General features: G+C 38.8%; 1 protein-coding gene across 2 annotated transcripts in view; it reads left to right on the top strand.

The window, feature by feature from the left end:
- Positions 1-17,741, top strand: part of PDE7B (phosphodiesterase 7B) — a 289,994-nt gene that overhangs the window by 155,731 nt on the left and 116,522 nt on the right. Inside the window, exon 1 of one of the 2 annotated variants that reach the window (XM_054570007.1) lies at positions 241-668. The exons of the other annotated variant lie outside the window; for it this stretch is intronic. Coding sequence (XP_054425982.1) covers positions 431-668 — 238 coding nt within the window. The 5' untranslated portion in view covers positions 241-430. Of the gene's footprint in view, positions 1-240; positions 669-17,741 lie in introns of those variants that run through there. 2 annotated transcript variants of the gene reach the window in all.

Raw genomic sequence — 17,741 nt, forward strand, 5'->3', positions numbered from 1 at the left:
CTCGGCAAACTTTGACAAGCACCCACAGAGCATTTAGAACACACACATCAGAAGAAGAGGAAAAGCAAATGCTAAGACCTCGATGGCTTTTTCCCCTGCTGTCGTTCCAGCTGTAGCCTGGGATTAATTAAGTGCCGCGAAGTCAGTGCCGGGGAGAGACGGGGGAAAATGCATTCTATCTCTAAGGAAGGAGCACAGTATCAGTTCTCACCAGTGAGAAACCTTGGGAAGTGAGTCGCAGTCGCCGTCAGTGTTTGTGGAGGGACTGGAGGGACAGGGTGGCTGCGCCAGCCTGGCGGATGCTTGCCTTTCCAAAGCTGGAGAGGATTTCGCGGGGGCTCTCCTTCCCGCGCCTGCGGAGAGTTTCCCCTCCGGGCGCGGCGGCCGCCGCGGCAGCAGCCCGACCTCCGGCCCGGGGGGACGGGGCAGAATGCCTGTGCTCGAGCGCTACTTCCCCTCGGCAGAGCCAGGCAGAAGGTGGACGGCCCCAGAAGGTGTGCTGCCCGCCTCCCGGGGCAGCCGGCCGGGGTGCCAGCAGGGGCCGCTGCCCTGGGACCTGCCAGAGATGATCAGGATGGTCAAGCTGGTTTGGAAATCCAAAAGTGAGCTGCAGGCGACCAAACAGAGAGGCATTCTGGAGAATGAAGATGCTCTCCACAGCTTCCCAGGTAACCGTGAGGTGCGAAAGGTCGCAGAGCGGGATCTGATTACTCACAGTCCCTCCCTTGGAGAGCCCAAGCCCTGCACGTGGGAAGAGGAAGGCAGACAGGCTGTACGGCAGAGGGTTCGAGGGCTGTGACCGATGGATGTTTGCTCTATTATAGAAGTGCATCTTAAAACTGATGTGGTAGGAGGAGCATTAATAGCCTGAAAATCAAGAAACCTGGGCCCGAGGCTCAGCTCACCACTTGCTTGCCCTGTGGCTTAAGTGAGTGAAATTTCCTGAGCTTCAGTGCCGGAAAGGAGGGGTTGGAATTGGATGTCCTTTAATGTCCGTTTTTGCCTCTGCAATTTCTTGTTGACAAGTCAGAGTTATCTCCAAGAGATTACTCTTCCTGGGTTGCTTTTTATAAAGCTTCATGTAACAGCTTTATATTTTCCCATGTTTAACTATGAAAGTGCAGCATGTATGCATGACCCCAGGACTGAGTTTGGCCTGGAAGCTTTTTATGTCATGAGAAATTTGATAAACTTCTTTACCTCAGTTTCCCTTTTTCACAAACGGCAGTAACACAAATTCCCTCATGGATGCCGGAAAAAATTAAGTCACCAATGTGAAAATGATTCATTGGGGCTGTGTCATGTTCTAAGAATGTGCTGTTTGGGACAGCTATGGAGAACTTTGCTGTGTTTCTCAGTGGGCACTGCAACCACCAGGCTACCTGGGAACCCTGTGAAGGATCCCAAGGGGCTGTGACCATGCCATAAACTAAGAATGCGTGCAGGGCGCCGTCTTCCTTAGGGGATATGCCGGTAAATACTTGGTGGTTCACTGTAGAAGAACGAATATGAGCGTGTGTTTATGCATTCGAAGACTTGGCTAGCCCTGACATACCATGCGTGGGGAGAGATGGGCACGTAGACGGAAAAGATATACCAAAATTTACCTATCTCTTTCTCATGGAAAGAGACTAGGAAATCAAAACTCAGTGAATTTTGTTTTTAATCATTGACAAAGAAATTTTTTAAAGTTGTCTAATATTCTAAAAAAATATATTACTAAAAAAATAATGCTCTGCGGGGAAAAAAAGATTTCAAAGGAAGAAAAACACAACAGTGTTAGTCATTAGTAAACAATGGGTACTTAGGAAAGAGAAGGAAACCAATAGGACTGAGGTTTATGTGGCAATGAGGAGATGGGTGCCCAGAGAAGTGGGCCTCAGTCAGAAGAAGTGAGGTAATGCAAAATGAATTCCAAAGTTTGTATGAGTAGTACAAGAAAAGTGGAAAAACCCACCTGGGCAGAAAAGTTAACTATGACACTTCGACTATTACCACACTTGGTTTGTTTCAGTATATTAAATGATTAAGATACAAATTTCAAATTATAGCTTTGCTAAAACTACCTAATTTGGCAGATGTTAGCATGTCTGTGGGGCTAGGTGTATATTATTATTTTGTTGTATGTTAGTGGGTGTCTACTCTCTGAAAAAGCAATACTACAGAGAACTCCCGTAACTTTTTATCACTTAAAAGGTGTATTCTTCTGGATGGTAAAAAATTGAGCTAGTTGAGTCTTAATATGCCCTGGACCACTGCCTCACTTTAATGGGAATACGTCTCAGTGACCACTTTGGTTTCCGGGAAGGCTCCATTTCAACACCTACCCAAAGGATGTCTACATGCCTCCTCTTCTTCCTCCCCTGCCTTCCCATCCTCAGGGCTCACACTTCTTATCATGAGCATAAAGCCTTATCATCCATATTAGCAGCATGAGGCCATATGATGAAGCCCTCAGACAAGTAGCTCCACTTTCCAATGTTGTCTCATATGTCCTCTCATGTTGTTCCTGATCCTGCCTTCTCTCCTCCCATCAGATGCTCTTCAACTGAGCCATTTTCACCACAGGTGCCTGCCAGGGAGGGACACAGGAATAGTTCCACAAATCTGGCTTTTTTCCATTTGTAGAAAGTGATAGTTTAAGCTGTTTTTTCATTCTTGTACAGAAGTTTATGGTAGAAAACACCTCCAAAAAAAAAAAAAAACACCACCAAACCAAATGGTAATCTCAACTTCCCTCTATTTACTTATCATCTATCTATCTCTATCTCTCTCTCTCACATGCACAAACACACACACACACACACACCCCTGACCCTTACCTCAGAACCTTCAAACAATTTTTCCTTCAACAATACTGAACAACTTGCTCTTCCTCAAATGCATCATGTGGTGCCCTGCTCTGAGCGTTGCCTGGTGCTTAGGATGTCTTTCTTTGACTCAGCCAACTGAGAATGTTCTGTTCAAACTACAAAGTCCAGTTCAAGCCATTCAAGCATGCTTTTTCTTTGTAGTGACTTTCCTGTCTCCACTCCTGCCTCCACTTTCCCCCACAGTCGCTTACTCCCTTCTCTTCTCTACCTTTACCTGTGGGAACTTAACATATTACATTTATAACACACCATATTTTTGCCATGTGAGTAACCAAAAACAGGAAAGTTAAATCCTGTGAAATTCTATGCATATTTTGACTGCTGTTCATGATGGATAAATAGGTTTATATTTTTAAAAACTACAAAATTACAGAAATTCTAAATAGAATCATCAGTCTATAAATGACTTTAGAGACATGTCTCTGTTTCTTAATAAGCTAGGTTTAACCTTAAAGTTTTCCACCTTTCTTTTCCTTAGTGAAGGACATCATTTTTGCTCATCTTTCCTAGGCAAGGCTGGAACGTTGTTTCTCCCAAATGAAACAGGAAAAGTATTCTGAGCTTTTGCTTTGGTTGTAAAGGGGGAGAACAAAAGGCTTTGTAGGAAAATAAATGCATAAATATGTGTTCATTAGAGATTTTAAAATGGAATGCACTGAACCGTGAGTGATAGAAGGAGGAAGTGAGCACTGCCCCCTGAAGAGAGAGAGAAAGAGAGGAAGAAAGGAGGTGACACATGTGAATGGTCCTATCATCTTCAGGTGGGCATTTCCTGGAGACTGTTGGTGACAATTCAAAGCAAAAGTTTGGTGGAGGAAATGGTGGGACTGGAGGATGAGAGGCTCGTCATTCTCACATGTCAGGGGTGGGCATCTGGATGTGCCCTCAGAGCTGGGCTTTGGCTGAGGCACTGTAATCCCTGGAGAGAGACTTTGGAGGTTATCTGTCGGCATGCCCAAAGTCAGAGCATCAATTGGGTTCATTGAATCGTACCTGATTACTTAATTTTATTATTAGTCACATCATTTTCCCTTTATGAAGAAAATGAAGGATGGTCTAATTATCTAGCTAATACTAGATCAAGTGAATAGTTCAGAGAGACTAAACAACTTATCCAGGGTCACACATTGACACTGTGACAGAGCCAGATTCAGAACTCAAGTTGCCCATATCTAGTCTACAAACTTATACAATGAGGACACATTCTAGGTAATTTAAACTTAAGCCACTCTATAGCTTTATTGATTATATGTAGAGAGGCAAACATAGAGCGGAACTCATAAATTGTGGCCAAACCAGAAAAATAACATTACCATGCAAAATAGGTCAAAGGATTATACTTCCTCTAGATTTTTCTACTTATTCTGTGAGCTTTAGTTTTAGATCCATACTTCCAGTGCTGGGTAGGTCCAGAGAAAAATTCCCGTCTATTATCAATAGAAAGTAAGCACGGGGGGTCCAACCTGCAGCCCACGGGCTGTATTACAGCCCAGGATGGCTGTAAATGCAGCCCAACACAAAACCGTAAATTTACTTAAAACATTATGATAATTTTTCTTTTGTGATTACTTGTTGCAATATATTTAATGTGTGGCCCAAGACAACTCTTCTTCTTCCAGTGTGGCTCAGAGATGCCAAAAGGTTGGACACCCCTGCAAAGTTTAGAGCATAATGGTGAGAGCTTGCCCAGAGGTTAGAGAGTGAGGAGAGAGAAGCAGGATGGGAAATAAATACATGGTTTCTCAAATGCTGTGAGTGAAAATGTTATCCTAATTGTGATTCTGGTCAGCAATCTGGGTAAGACTAGACATACCCTAGCAGACTTGTTCTTAGTTGAAAAAATAACTTGATTTTGGAATTCAAATAACTGCAAACTCTGCAGCTATGGAAACTTACCTTTCATTTTGGTGTCCCTGGTTTAAATTTTGCATTGCATTTTACTTATTTATTAAGCTTGTTTCCATTTCAATAACCTTTGATTTCAGAAAAATATAAAAACACACAGCTGCCTCAAACAAATAATTTATTTTCCCCATAGCTATTTTACTTGTCCTGTGTTTCAAAAATACAAATATCAGAAATTTGCTTTATACCCAGCCCTTAAAATCAAACATCTTTGGATGAGAAACTCACCAAAAGAATTCTCAGATTCCAGCACTCTACAATTCAAATTGACATTTAAAGGCCTTGTTGCAATATCTCAAGTATCAAGCATGATAAATTGAATATGTTGAAGACAGAGCACTTTATCATTATAATTCAAAGGACACTTATTGGATGCGTAGTGTATACCAGGGATTCAGAGATGTGTCAAAGACTTAATGAGAGAAGAACAATTATGAATTTATGAATCAGAATTCCATCTATAACATAAGTGTGAAAACAAACACTTGTAGCTTAAACCTCTATGTCAACTGAGAGTGTTTGATATACTGGAAAAATACAAAAACACTTGGAAAAATTCAAACACACTTTCAAATACTCATCGATATTAATGATTTCATTCAAAGCAGGACAAATTGCTATGCTCAAGGAATCAATTAGTCTTAACAGTAGATAAGTTGGCATTAATTTATAACATTTGTTTAAAACTACTTCTTAGCGATGTTAGCCTGCATTCAATCTGTAGCTCTACTGGATAATAATCATTGATGATTTAATCCTTCCTTTAAATGTGAACGTAAAATTGAGTCAACACTGCAACACATCATCTCCCCTTGAACCAAACCTGTTCCTTCACCTGACTTTGTTTTCATAAATGATATCACCCCTACAGAAGCCCAGTCCACAACTGCTCTCTCCAGCTCTCCAATAACAATTGGTTATAAATACAAAAGACTGGTTAAGAGTATCAGAGTGTTGTTGCAGTGTTGAGATTTTATTGTTTTAGCATTTTTAAATTTTTTTATTGTTGTTCAGTTACAATTGTCCCCATTTCCCCCCCATTGCTTCCCCCTACCCCACCCAGCCCCCCCACTCCCAAAGACAATCTCTTCCCCATTGTCCTTGACCATGGGTCCTTTGTACATTTTCCCTTTCTTTCCTCCATTGTCCCTCTCCCTGTTCCCCTCTGGCCCCTGTCAGTTTGTTCTTTATTTCCATGTCTCTGGTTCTTTTTTGCTCATTTATTTGTTTTGTTGATTATGTTCCACTTATAGGTGAGATCATATGGTATTTGTCTTTCACCTCCTGGCTTATTTCACTTAGCATAATACTCTCCAGTTCCATCCATGCTGTTGTGAAGGGTAGGAATTCCTTCTTTCTTTCTGCTGCATAGTATTCCATTGTGTGAATGTACCACAGTTTTTTGATTCACTCATTTACTAATGGGCACCTGGGCTGTTTCCAGCACTTGGCTATTATAAATTGTGCTGCTATGAACATTGGGGTGCATAGGTTCTTTTGAATTGGTGTTTCAGGATTCTTAGGGTATAATCCCACCAGTGGAATCACTGGATCAAAAGGCAGTTTCATTTTTAGTTTTCTGAGAAAATTCCAAACTGTTTTCCACAGTGGCTATACCAGCCTGCATTCCCACAAACAGTGCACTAGGGTTCCCTTTTCTGCATTATCCCGCCAGCACTTGTGTGTTGATTTGGTTACGATGGCCATTCTGACTGGTATGAAATGGTATCTAATTGTGTTTTTTTTTCCTCAAGATTTCTGAGGCTAATCAGGGTCTTTCAGAGTTCCATAACAATTTTTGGATTATTTGTTCAGGATCTGTGGAATATGCCATTGGTATTTTAACAGGAATTGCATTGAATTTATAGTAATTGTAGTTTTAATTTGCATCTCTCTGATGACTAGTGATGTTGAGCATCCTTTCATATGTTTATGGGCCCTCTGTATGTCTTCCTTAGAGAAGCGTATTTTCAGGTCCTTTGCCCATTTTTAAATTGAATTTTTTGTCTTCCTGGTGAAGAGTTATATGAATTCTTTATACATTTTGGAGATCAAACCCTTGTCTGAGGTATCATCGGTAAATATGTTTTCCCACATGGTTGATTCTCTTTTTATTTTGCTGATGTTTTCTTTAGCCATACAGAAGGTTTTTAATTTGATGTAGTCCCATATCTTTATTCTTTCCCTTATGTCCCTTGCCCTAGGGGACATATTGGTGAAAATATTGTTGGGTGGGATATCTCAAATTTTCCTGCCTATGTTCCCCTCTAGGAATTTTATGGTGTCATGATTTATATTTAAGTTTTTTATCCATCTTGAGTTTATTTTGGCATATGGTGTGAGTTGGTGGTCTAGGTTCACTTTTTTGCATGTACCTGTCAAAGTCTCCCAACACTATTTGTTAAAGAGGATATTTTTACTCCATTTTATGCTCCTGCCCCCATTGTCAAATATTAACTGACTGTAGAGATTTGGGTTTATTTCTGGGCTCTCTATTCTGTTCCATTGTTCCATGTATCTGTTCTTATGCCAGAACCAGACTATTTTGATTTGTTGCAGTGTTGATATTTTAAAATTTTTATTTTATGTATGTATGCCTGCATGCATGTGTGTATGTATGTATGTATGTATTCATCCATCCATTCATTCATTTATTTATTGTTGTTGTTCAGTTTTAAATCCTCCCTGTTACCGAACTGTGTAAACCTAAGGAAATCACTTCATCTCTCTCTGCCTCAGTTTCTTCTTGTGTAAAAAGGAAACAACAGCAATACCTTCACAAAAGGTGTGGATTAAATGAGATCGTACACGAAATAAGTGCCTAGAAAAGAGCCTAAGCCCTACTACATTCTCAGTAAATGTTAACTATCATAATTGTTGATAATGATACTATTTTTTTCACATCTTATTTCACACTAAGTGCCTTCTTTCTATGCAGTTATGTGGCCCTTGGCCAAACCTCATATTATTTTGTGTATAATTTTATAGTAGCCTCCAATTACAGTACTCTCTGAGTCCCCGTTCTTTCTACTCTGTGATTCAGATCAATAACATCAAAAGAAAAATCAGAATATGTCTTGCCCCTCTTCAAAACTCTTCAGTGATTCTTCATTGTCTGCAGAGAAAATCTAAATTCTTTCATCCTGCATTCAAAGCTCTCCACTTTCTGGATGGAACAAGCTCACTTTTCCTGCTGTATTTATCATTATTGCCCTCTAAGCGCTCTACATACCACCCAGACAGGACAAGCATCCCACAGCTTCCTGCTTGCTATCTGTTCATTGTTCCCAATGCCCAAATTCACTTCCCTCCATGTCCCCAACTCCTGTTATTCCTAAGACCCCACTCATATGCCCTTCCCTACACACAGCCTTCCTGAGATTACAGAGGAAAAGTATGTCTTTCTCTTCTGAGGGCTCACAAACTTTCTTTGTACTTATTTCACTGGCAAATCACTTGAGTATAATTAATGTACCTTTTTTTCCTTCCCTCCTATATATATTTTCAGCTTTTTTGAGAATCTGGAGAACATTCTATTCTTTTCATGTTCTCCCTAGACTCTTTCACATGTCAGCTACTCAACACACTTTGATAAGTAAAAAAGGGAAATTATCAAAAAGAATAAAATAGCTTACAAGTTATCATTAAATGCATGAATGAACATTTTTTCTAGACACAGATTCCTCAAGAAACACGAATCCTAGTTCTTCCTTTTAATGGAATCATTTTTAAACTTATATTATGCCAAAAGATCAGGATTAGTCATTATAGCTTTTAAAATAAAAGAAAAAAATACACAAGAGTGAGTTTCAGAACTATTAAAAATACCTTAAGTATGTGAAAAACTAATATGAGACAGTTCTCTCTTCATGTAAAGAAGTTGAAATTTACCAATAATTATAAAATTTTAGAGCAAATTGAATATAAATTATGCCTGCTTTTATATATTTTTAAAGCAATTGCTCTGTTAATGCATCTTGAAGCATTTCCATCAACTGAAATTTCAAAAGTTGCTTCTTTTGCAGATAACAGTCATATTTCTCAATGTAATTTCAAAAATAGAATGTGGAAGGTGTGTGTTTACCTGGTCCTACAAGTGAGCTTTTGAGGGGATGGAGCTGAATGGAGAATGTTATTCTAATGTCCTTTGCTCTTTGCCTGGACACAGTTTCTTTTTCCTTTTTTTAAAAAACAAGACTAGTTTAACTGGACAGCAAAGCATTGACTTTTTGCATCTGATTAATTTCTAAAAGGAAAACAGAAATTATATTGTAAAACGACCAAAAGCTCCAAGTTATTTTTAATTCATAGAAGCACCTGCAAGTATGTGCTCTATTCTACTGTATGATTATTCTCACTCTTTAATTATCAATATACATCATAGTACATGGTAGGTACATATACGATATCAAAGTAGTTAGCAAAGCTCAAAGGACTTGTGATTTAATAAGACATTCCAGACTAGATGACACAAAGTGTAGACCTTATATTTTTCTTTTTCTATTTATCTCTCTCTCTGCATTATCAAAATTTCTCTTTAAAATTAACTTCAATCTCTAAAATGCCAAGAAATCACCTCAGGAGATCAGCTTTATACCTTTACATTTGTTTTAAACTTCCTCAAATTACAAAATTAGCAGATACCCTTTCTCAGAGTACTTTTCACATTAAAAAATGTGACATGATATTTTATAGATTATAAATCAAGCCCCTGTTCTGAATGTTTTATTTATTTCCCCAGCTCTCTCACACAAGCACTGAGGGAGTGCTCACTGAAGAAGAGCCTGAAGATCATGGGCCTCATCAGTAAGAACAAGATAAACCTTAAAAGTTAGCCCTGTGTGCAATTAGAAGGCGTAGGTGACAAAGATGAAGCAGGGTTTAGTTGTGTATAACCTTAAAAGTCCAAAAAGCCAAGCATAAGGCAGAAAAATAAGACCCCTAAAAGACAACTTTCAAGAGAGAGTGAGTAGCAGTTGTGTGTACTTGTTAATAGAAATTGAAAGGTGAAAAAGCCAGAAAATTGTAAGATAAAATCAAGCTGAGACATATAATGAGAATGAATGTAAACTTTAATGAAGATATTGAAAAATGAAAATTAAATAACCAAGGTTAATAAGTCACATAGAATGCAATAATCAGAACCTTTTCCTTTGAATTCTCAGGTGTTCCCCAAACCTCTGGAATTAAAGCCAAAGTTCAAGATTCTCTTTTTTGCTTCCTTCTCCATCTCTTTTTGGATGATACCCAAATATCTCACATAAATCCGTAGAGTTGAAGAGAACTTCTGAAAACTTAAAGACATTCATTTAGAGGGTCTATGACAAAAATTCATTCAAAAAAGTAGGTAGAATTTGCTGAAGAAAGTGATTCAAAAAAAGAAGAGCGAGGGACAGGTGGAGAGCCAAGTATACAGCAGCAAAGGAAAGTAAGAGAAGGTGCCTACAGAGAAACTGAATTCAAATGTACCCTCACATTTGCAAACTCACACACACAAAAATAAGAAGCAGGCCAAACAAACAAAAACCCTCTTACTATAAAGATCAAATAATGAGAATTAACTCTTTTTTGCCTTCCCTTTTCATTCTTGCTATAGCAAGAATGATTCCCAATCATCCACAATGGATGCCTCTGGTGAGGTAGAAGGAGAAGATACACACAGAAGAATACAAAAGTGAAAAGCACATGGATAAATTTCAAAAAGCATTACCTCTGTTACACACTGGTTGAGCTTCCAGGTGCTGGGCCCTATACCTGAGCATTACGTACTCAATAATACCTATTTTAGTTTCATCCCTATGCATATGTTGAGTCCAATTGTTCTATCCTATTACTTCTTCCTCTTTCTCTTAAAATATACACATGCATTTCAGCACCCATGTCTTGGACTTTGACACTGAAAAGTTCAACTGAATGCCTGCATGGAACAGGATGTGGACAAGTCACACATTTCTGGCCAGTTTCCACATTGAAAGCTGAAGTGTTCTATCTAATGCAAATTGGAATTGTAATAATCATACAGTGCATTGTATTGAGATCAGGTCTGATACATTTTTTTTTTTTGCCTGAATGTGCTAATGGAAATTTTTGAGAGTTCTTATGCCCCTTCATCTCTGACCGCTAGGGAGAAAATGGGGTGGTAGACGTTGGGAGAAGCAAGGGTGTCAGCATTGTTAACGAGGGTCACTATTTTCTTATAGCATTTTATGAGGAATCATTATTGCCTCTTCCATGGTAGCTGATACCCAGAAACTGCTGTCTCCCTCACTGTCCTTCCGTCCATAATTCATTCGAAGTTTGGGTGCACCTATCTTTTGCCCTCATTATCTTCTTTAAATATTAGTTAAGTTCCACAATGGTTTTCTTGGATCATCCCCTAATTCTGTAGAACAAAAGAAAGATTTTGTTGTCAAATTGGTATATAAAATTAAGAATTGTTAATTCACCAGATTTACAAACTCTAAAGCAAATTATTTCTACCCTTTTTAGTCCTAATTATCCTATTGTTTGTTTTGGTGATAACTGCACATAGAATATAAATAGACAAAACTGGACTAATGAAAATTTTGTTTGGAAAACAAAATTGTACATCTCTCAAACACTGCAAGGTTAATTTGAAACACTCTAGGAGGTCACAGAATGGAAAATGATGTTTTAATGTTACATACAAATATTTGGCATCTTCTATGACACAATATGTATTAATTGAATAGGGATTTATTCCCAACTTAGAAATATAAGGAACTTAGACCTATATTTACTGTTTATCCAAGATATTTCCAAAGAGAAGTAAATACACAATTCAAATTCTTAGGTTTCTCTTCCAAAACAATTCAATTGAATAATTATCTTTTGAGTGTGTATTCAGAATATAGCATTATGCCATGTACCTAGGAGAAAAATGGAAGAAAAAGAGGTTATGATCTGTTGGAAAAGACTCAGTGATATCAAAGCAGAATGACATATGTTTTAAGATACAATAGAAATGATGCTCTATGGGAACATTGAGGAAGGACCATGACTGCTTATTCAACTAAGTTTATTTAATAATTCTCATGTACCAGACACTGTCTGGTTCCTTAGAAAATAAAAATTTATAAACCAAGAAAATTGAGGTGGATGAATAGAGACAGATAAATAGGTAGATACAGAGAGCAAGCTAGGTAGTTGACATGTAATACTAGAGGTCCATACACAAAGTCTGTGCCAAAACACAAGGGAGGGGTTAATTCAGTCTGCATGATGGGTGTTCAAGGAGTTTTCAGAGAGGATGTTTGAGGTACATTTCAAGGTACATAACATTTCTCCAAATGAAAAGGAGATGGAAGACACAGTAAGAATGAGAAACTGTGGGACAATATTCAAGAAATTCTAGGGAACGCTGAGTCATGGGATAGGGAGTATGGTAGGGGGACAGCTAGAGTTGAGACTAGAAAGGTAGGCTAGGACCAGATTATGCAAGGGCTTTTCTTTACAAGGAATATATCTTCCAAGCAATGAGAAGGATTCAAGTAATTTTAGTGGAAAGTGACATGATAAGTTTTACATTTGAGAGGGATCAATCTCTAGCAACAGTGGTTGGTAGAGAATGGGACTTGGGTGCCAATGGATTTCTAACCACCAGTATGGTGTTTATTGATCATATTTAGTAGAAACTGAGGATTTTGAGATGATGAATATTTTTCCTTTAACTTACAAACCAACTTTCCCCAGTGCTATAGCATTATTTTACAAAGAACCACAAGAAATAATACACCTATCATCAAGCCAAAGCACTTCACCACTTGACACCACTCTGTCCTGAAGGATTTATATCCCGGATGTTCTTCCATCCAGAGCTCCCCTCCCAGCCATGCTCATCTCTTCCCCAGATTCAGGACCCGACACAATTTATCCTAAGTCTCAGAACAGCCTACCTTTGCCAAGTCATATTTCCTCCTGTCTTCAGGTTGCCGTGTTTATTTAATCAAACAATTCTTTCAAGGCAAGGCACCACAGGATGGGTTAGAAAATGTATAAGAAAAACACAATTTTTTATATAGTTTATAAGGTAATGAGTTAGATAAAACCTCATACTCAAATACAAACCAAGTGTCATAGATACCCTATGAGGGCTGGGAGTTAACTCACCCCTCCCTAAAGTGACCAAGGAAGGCTTTTGTGAACGGGTCATTACAGCTATATTTTTAAGTTGGTGAAGATCTCATCAAGATATGACAAGGTAACTTTCTTGGTGAAGTAATTAACATGAATATAGGGACAAAGGCAGAAAAACACAAGGAATGATTGAGAAATGGAGATTAGTCAAGTTAATTTATTATGATGTTTGGCATAAAGAATAATGGGAAACAGAGAGGAAGACATTAATGGGACCAGGTTTCATGTGGATAAGAAATCTTAACTTTTTTAAAACCACTGAAAAATTTTAAGTGGAAAAGTAGAGGTCTTTTCATTTTATAATGAAAAGTGCCTTTAAGATCATCTAGTTGAACCACTCTATTTTTTAAATGAGAAAACTGAAACCGCCCACCCACCCCACCCCCGGCACACACAGAGGTTACACAGCATCCTCGGAGCCAATTTGAAGTCCCTGGATCCCCAGACTTGCTGTTGACCCTGCCATAGTCATACTTTGCTGCCCATCATAGTCAAACCCTTAAGCTCCTCAACTCCAAAAATTCCTCTCTACATGAAAATCTCCCTACATCTAATTTTCTGTCTTTTTCATTCCTAAGCACTAACATCTCTGGTTGTGTTAAATGAGTGTGTGACATGCATCTTACACAAGCAAGAATTATAATGTATACCCACAAACGCATACATGTATATGTGTACATTTATTTCTCTTATTTTCAAACTTAAATTAGAATTTGCTCTGGGCAAATCCCAAGCCTGCTCTTTGTGAATTTCCCTACCTAGAGGGCCTGTAATGTACAGAGGTGAGAATTTAAACATGATTGTGGGGTTAAAGGAAGTTGCATATAAGGCAAATAGAGATGACAGCTGCTGGTTGCTATAACCATCGTAAATGAAATGTTACTGTGATCCTGCTGTTCGATAGGTCTGTTTCTCTCTGCACCGTTGCCTGCAGGTAGAGTTTCAGGAGAGCAGGCGAGGCAGAGCCCCTGCCTGTGGCTGTTGGAAGTTTGGGTCCTAGTACATTCGCTCATAAACCATTAAGGATTAATTAACCTCTCAATCCCTCAGGCTCTCTTGGCAAACAGGGCTGAGCTCAGAGAGCAAATTGAAGATTTAGCAACATTTAGGCAAAATTTTATGAAGCTCATCCCCACCCACTTTTTTTCAATATTTTGCTTCTATAGGGTTTTTGTGTCCCCAGAGGAAAAAATGTAACCTGAGTGGTTATTTTTCCTCAAAAACTATCCCTGCCTCCTCTCGGAAGCCTTCTTGGCTGCCTATATGATGCCATTCACAGCCTGCCTGCTTATTACCACCCAAATAAGGTAATAGTTAGAAATACAATTGAAGTGGCTTCTTCTTTTTAATGAACAATAGACCTTGTTCCATTAAAAATAACACCCAACTCTGAACCATTTCAGAAACATTTTTTGATGTTTAAAAAGAAATGTCAGTGACTGTGAGGGGGGCTCAGGTTGGACAGGACTTTCTGATGTTGTTCTTAATTATTTTTACTTCATGTTCCCTGTACCTCTGGCTCTAGCTGAGGCAGAAACAGTGAAACGCCATAAAATAACCCTCCCTCAAAGTATATTTGGCCTGACAGGAAACAGGAAATACCAGAAAAGATCACAAGAAAAGCTGTAATCATAAGATTTCTAGCCTAATTCTTTTGACGTCAGCAGTTTAGATAAGTCAGATAAGCAATCACAAGCATCCGTGAGCTCCAGAGTGCCAATCCAAATACCCCCAAGTGCATCTTCAACCCTTTTGAACTCTCACATTGTTATTTTGCCCCTGCCCTCCTCTCTTCCCCCAAGAAGCATATCCTGAAATTGTGAATTATGGATTTCATGTCAACATTAAGGTATTCAAAGACATTACCCAGAGCTTCTAAATTGGTCCTATAGCCAATCCAGCTTGCTCGCTGCATTACAAACTACGGATGAAGCTGACAGTTAATAAGACAAAGAAAACTAACTCTGGTTTGTCTCAAAAAGAAGTTTGCTTCCTAAAGTTTATCCCAATCTTGACAATGAAACTATAGCCATGACATGTCTTTGATAATATGCGAAAAGATACATTAACGTATCAAAGTATGCCACAGTCCTCAGCAACTCCAGTCATCGTTATTATCACTTTTGATTGGCCACCACGGCCACTGCCTACCACAATAAAATATTTGTGGGTTGGTTAAATATCAATGACATGGGGAATACACTCTCCTCTGAGAAATTTTCATAGTTTCAGAGCCAGAACTGTGGAACTCAACCATTAGATCGTAAGCAAAGGCACATGTATGGGCTGGTCAGAGGATGAAGCGAAAGTTTAAATCAAAATTTAAATTAATGTTACATTACATGTAAATTTAAAATTTCCTTAAAAGTTGAGAATAAAAACTTCATACAATATCTACCTATCTCCAAAAATATTTGTAAGCTTATATTATTACAATAAAACACAAATACTTGAAGACGAAACCATTCTGTTAGGCTGAAAGACAAAATCCATATAGTATAGTAGGAGGGATGGAGAACAATTATGAAAAGTAGCCAAGCAAAACTGAGATCTGACCTTCCTAGAAGACAAGCCAAAAGGGAAAAAGAATGATTATAGCATTCATTATCTCCAGGAAGATTTTCTGGGAAGAAAAATGTTTTTCCTGGCTTTGGGTATGTGGGGCATTGATGAGGTCTCTCTGTATGATAATGAACCATGTCCTTCCCAGGAGTTTAAGCAGCTGTGAATAGGTGTTCACCTGGGGAGAGTTCTACAGAATCTCTCAGGGAAAGATGGTTCTGTAAAGACCATCCAATGAGCAGATAAAGGTGAGATGCCCCGGCTTGTGGCTTTGTGTGGTTCGATGTAATAAGGGGTCAAGAACAGGTACATAACCATGGGGAGTAAGGGTTGTAGAGTGTAGACTTGTGAGAGAAGTATAAGGTTCAGCAAAGAGTTCAGCTCTTATGAATGTATGAAGTGAAGTTACAGGCCCCTGGAACATCGAACTTGCACTGTTCCACTAATCTTGTAAAGGGCATACCTGCCATTATAGTCTTTAAAACAGAAGAGAAAAAATAAGAAACGAATGCCTCCTCTTAGCTGGTAGAAATCTTTTTCCATTTGCCTTTGGCCGTGCCAGACAGATATTTGGATCTAATTAAATACACACTGGTAAGGTGTGCTAATTAACTCAGGTGACTCTTGGGTCTTTTTCTTTTAAGACTTTATTTATTTATTTTTAGAGAGAGGGGAAAGGAGGGAAAAAGAGAGGGAGAGAAACATCAATGTGTGGTTGCCTCTCACTCACCCTCTGCTAGGTACTTGGCCCACAACCCAGGCATATGCCCGGGCTGGGAATTGAACTGGCGACCTTTTGCTTTGCAGGCCAGCACTCAATCCAATCCACACTAGCCAGGACTGAGTCTTGAGTCTTTACCTGAGTTTTTACCTGACTCTCTTTACCTTGAGTACCACAACTAAGCCCTTCACTTCATCGTTGTTTCCTTAGCGTACGAACACATGTAGGCACTCAAAAAATACATGTTGTATTCAGAATAAACAATCTCTGAATGTATTTTCCATTTTATTTGAACGCATTTCCCACATTTCATCTAACATTCTCCTCAGTGAAAAACACTCTTAGTATTTCCCGAGGATTCAGAACATTGGAAAGAACATATGGGTTTAGATTAAAAGATAAATATTATATTCAAGAAAGCACAGTAAGTATGAAAACAAGTAGGTTTATCCCTATTCAATACTCAAGTGGTGAGCAGATGGGTGTTAAGTTATTGAGAGCTGCAGAAAAGACATCTTTTCTGAGGCTGCTTCCAAATAAACTTACCAAGGAGGGTTACTAGTTCATGTGTGTTCAGGGTGTGAGGGGATGGAGGGCTAAAGGAAGCAGATAAATGTCAGAAAGAAAACATGTTCTTGCTTTGTCTAAATATAATATATTGGAAAATGATCTTGCAAAATAAGGAAGAAAGAGTGGAAGACTAAAAGATGAAAGGAAGCATAATTTGGCAAAGTGACACCTGCTTTCTAAAAAGAACACTGGAGTTTAGAAAAGAAAGAGGGGCTTGAGTTAGATAATGCCAAAAGTAGAGCCGAGAGTAGAAAGAGGAGTCTGATGTACCAGAAAGACTTGTTACATACTGTGTCTTCTAACTTCTCAGAGCTGAGCTGCTCTCCTGACAGCTCATTAAGGTCAAGGTGAGCCCTTAACTATCAACAGTTGTTACACATTTATATCATCAGTCTTTGCCACACTGACCAAGTTGAATAACGCTGTCTTTTAACTGGAGCCAGGCTTGAGCCAACCACGATTCCTGCAGACAGAGGTGTGCTGCACGCTCACTGTTATAAGATTACTTTGAATCAGGTTAATATGAGCTACAGGCTTCTGGGGCCACCTGAGATGTTGAGTTCTTTCTATGGTCCTTGTTGTTTGCTGTTGCCCTGCAGAAGAGTCAAGGACATAAAAAGCTGCACTTCTCAGAAAACCTTCAATTCTCAACTCCTTTGGAAATAGACTCCATTTTTATAGGGTTTCTGGTTTTGGTTTATATTCTTTTTAAAAATTTTATGAAAATTTAATAATCTCCTATACCCCTACACTCCACCCCACCCCTCACTTTTAGGGGAGACTTCTCTTTCATTCATTATCATGGTTAAAAGATGGCTTCTGGAGCCAAACTGCTTTGCATCCTTACTAAGCAATTTGGACCTCAGTTTTCTCACCTGTAAAATGAAAATAACATTAGAAATTGTACTACGATGTTGCTGTGAGGACTAAGCCAGATATTCCACATAAAGAAT

The sequence above is a fragment of the Pteronotus mesoamericanus genome, unplaced genomic scaffold (genome assembly GCF_021234165.1).
Source record: "Pteronotus mesoamericanus isolate MK-2021 breed Mesoamerican mustached bat unplaced genomic scaffold, CSHL_Meso_final contig_20, whole genome shotgun sequence".
Classification (NCBI taxonomy): Eukaryota; Metazoa; Chordata; class Mammalia; order Chiroptera; family Mormoopidae; genus Pteronotus; species Pteronotus mesoamericanus.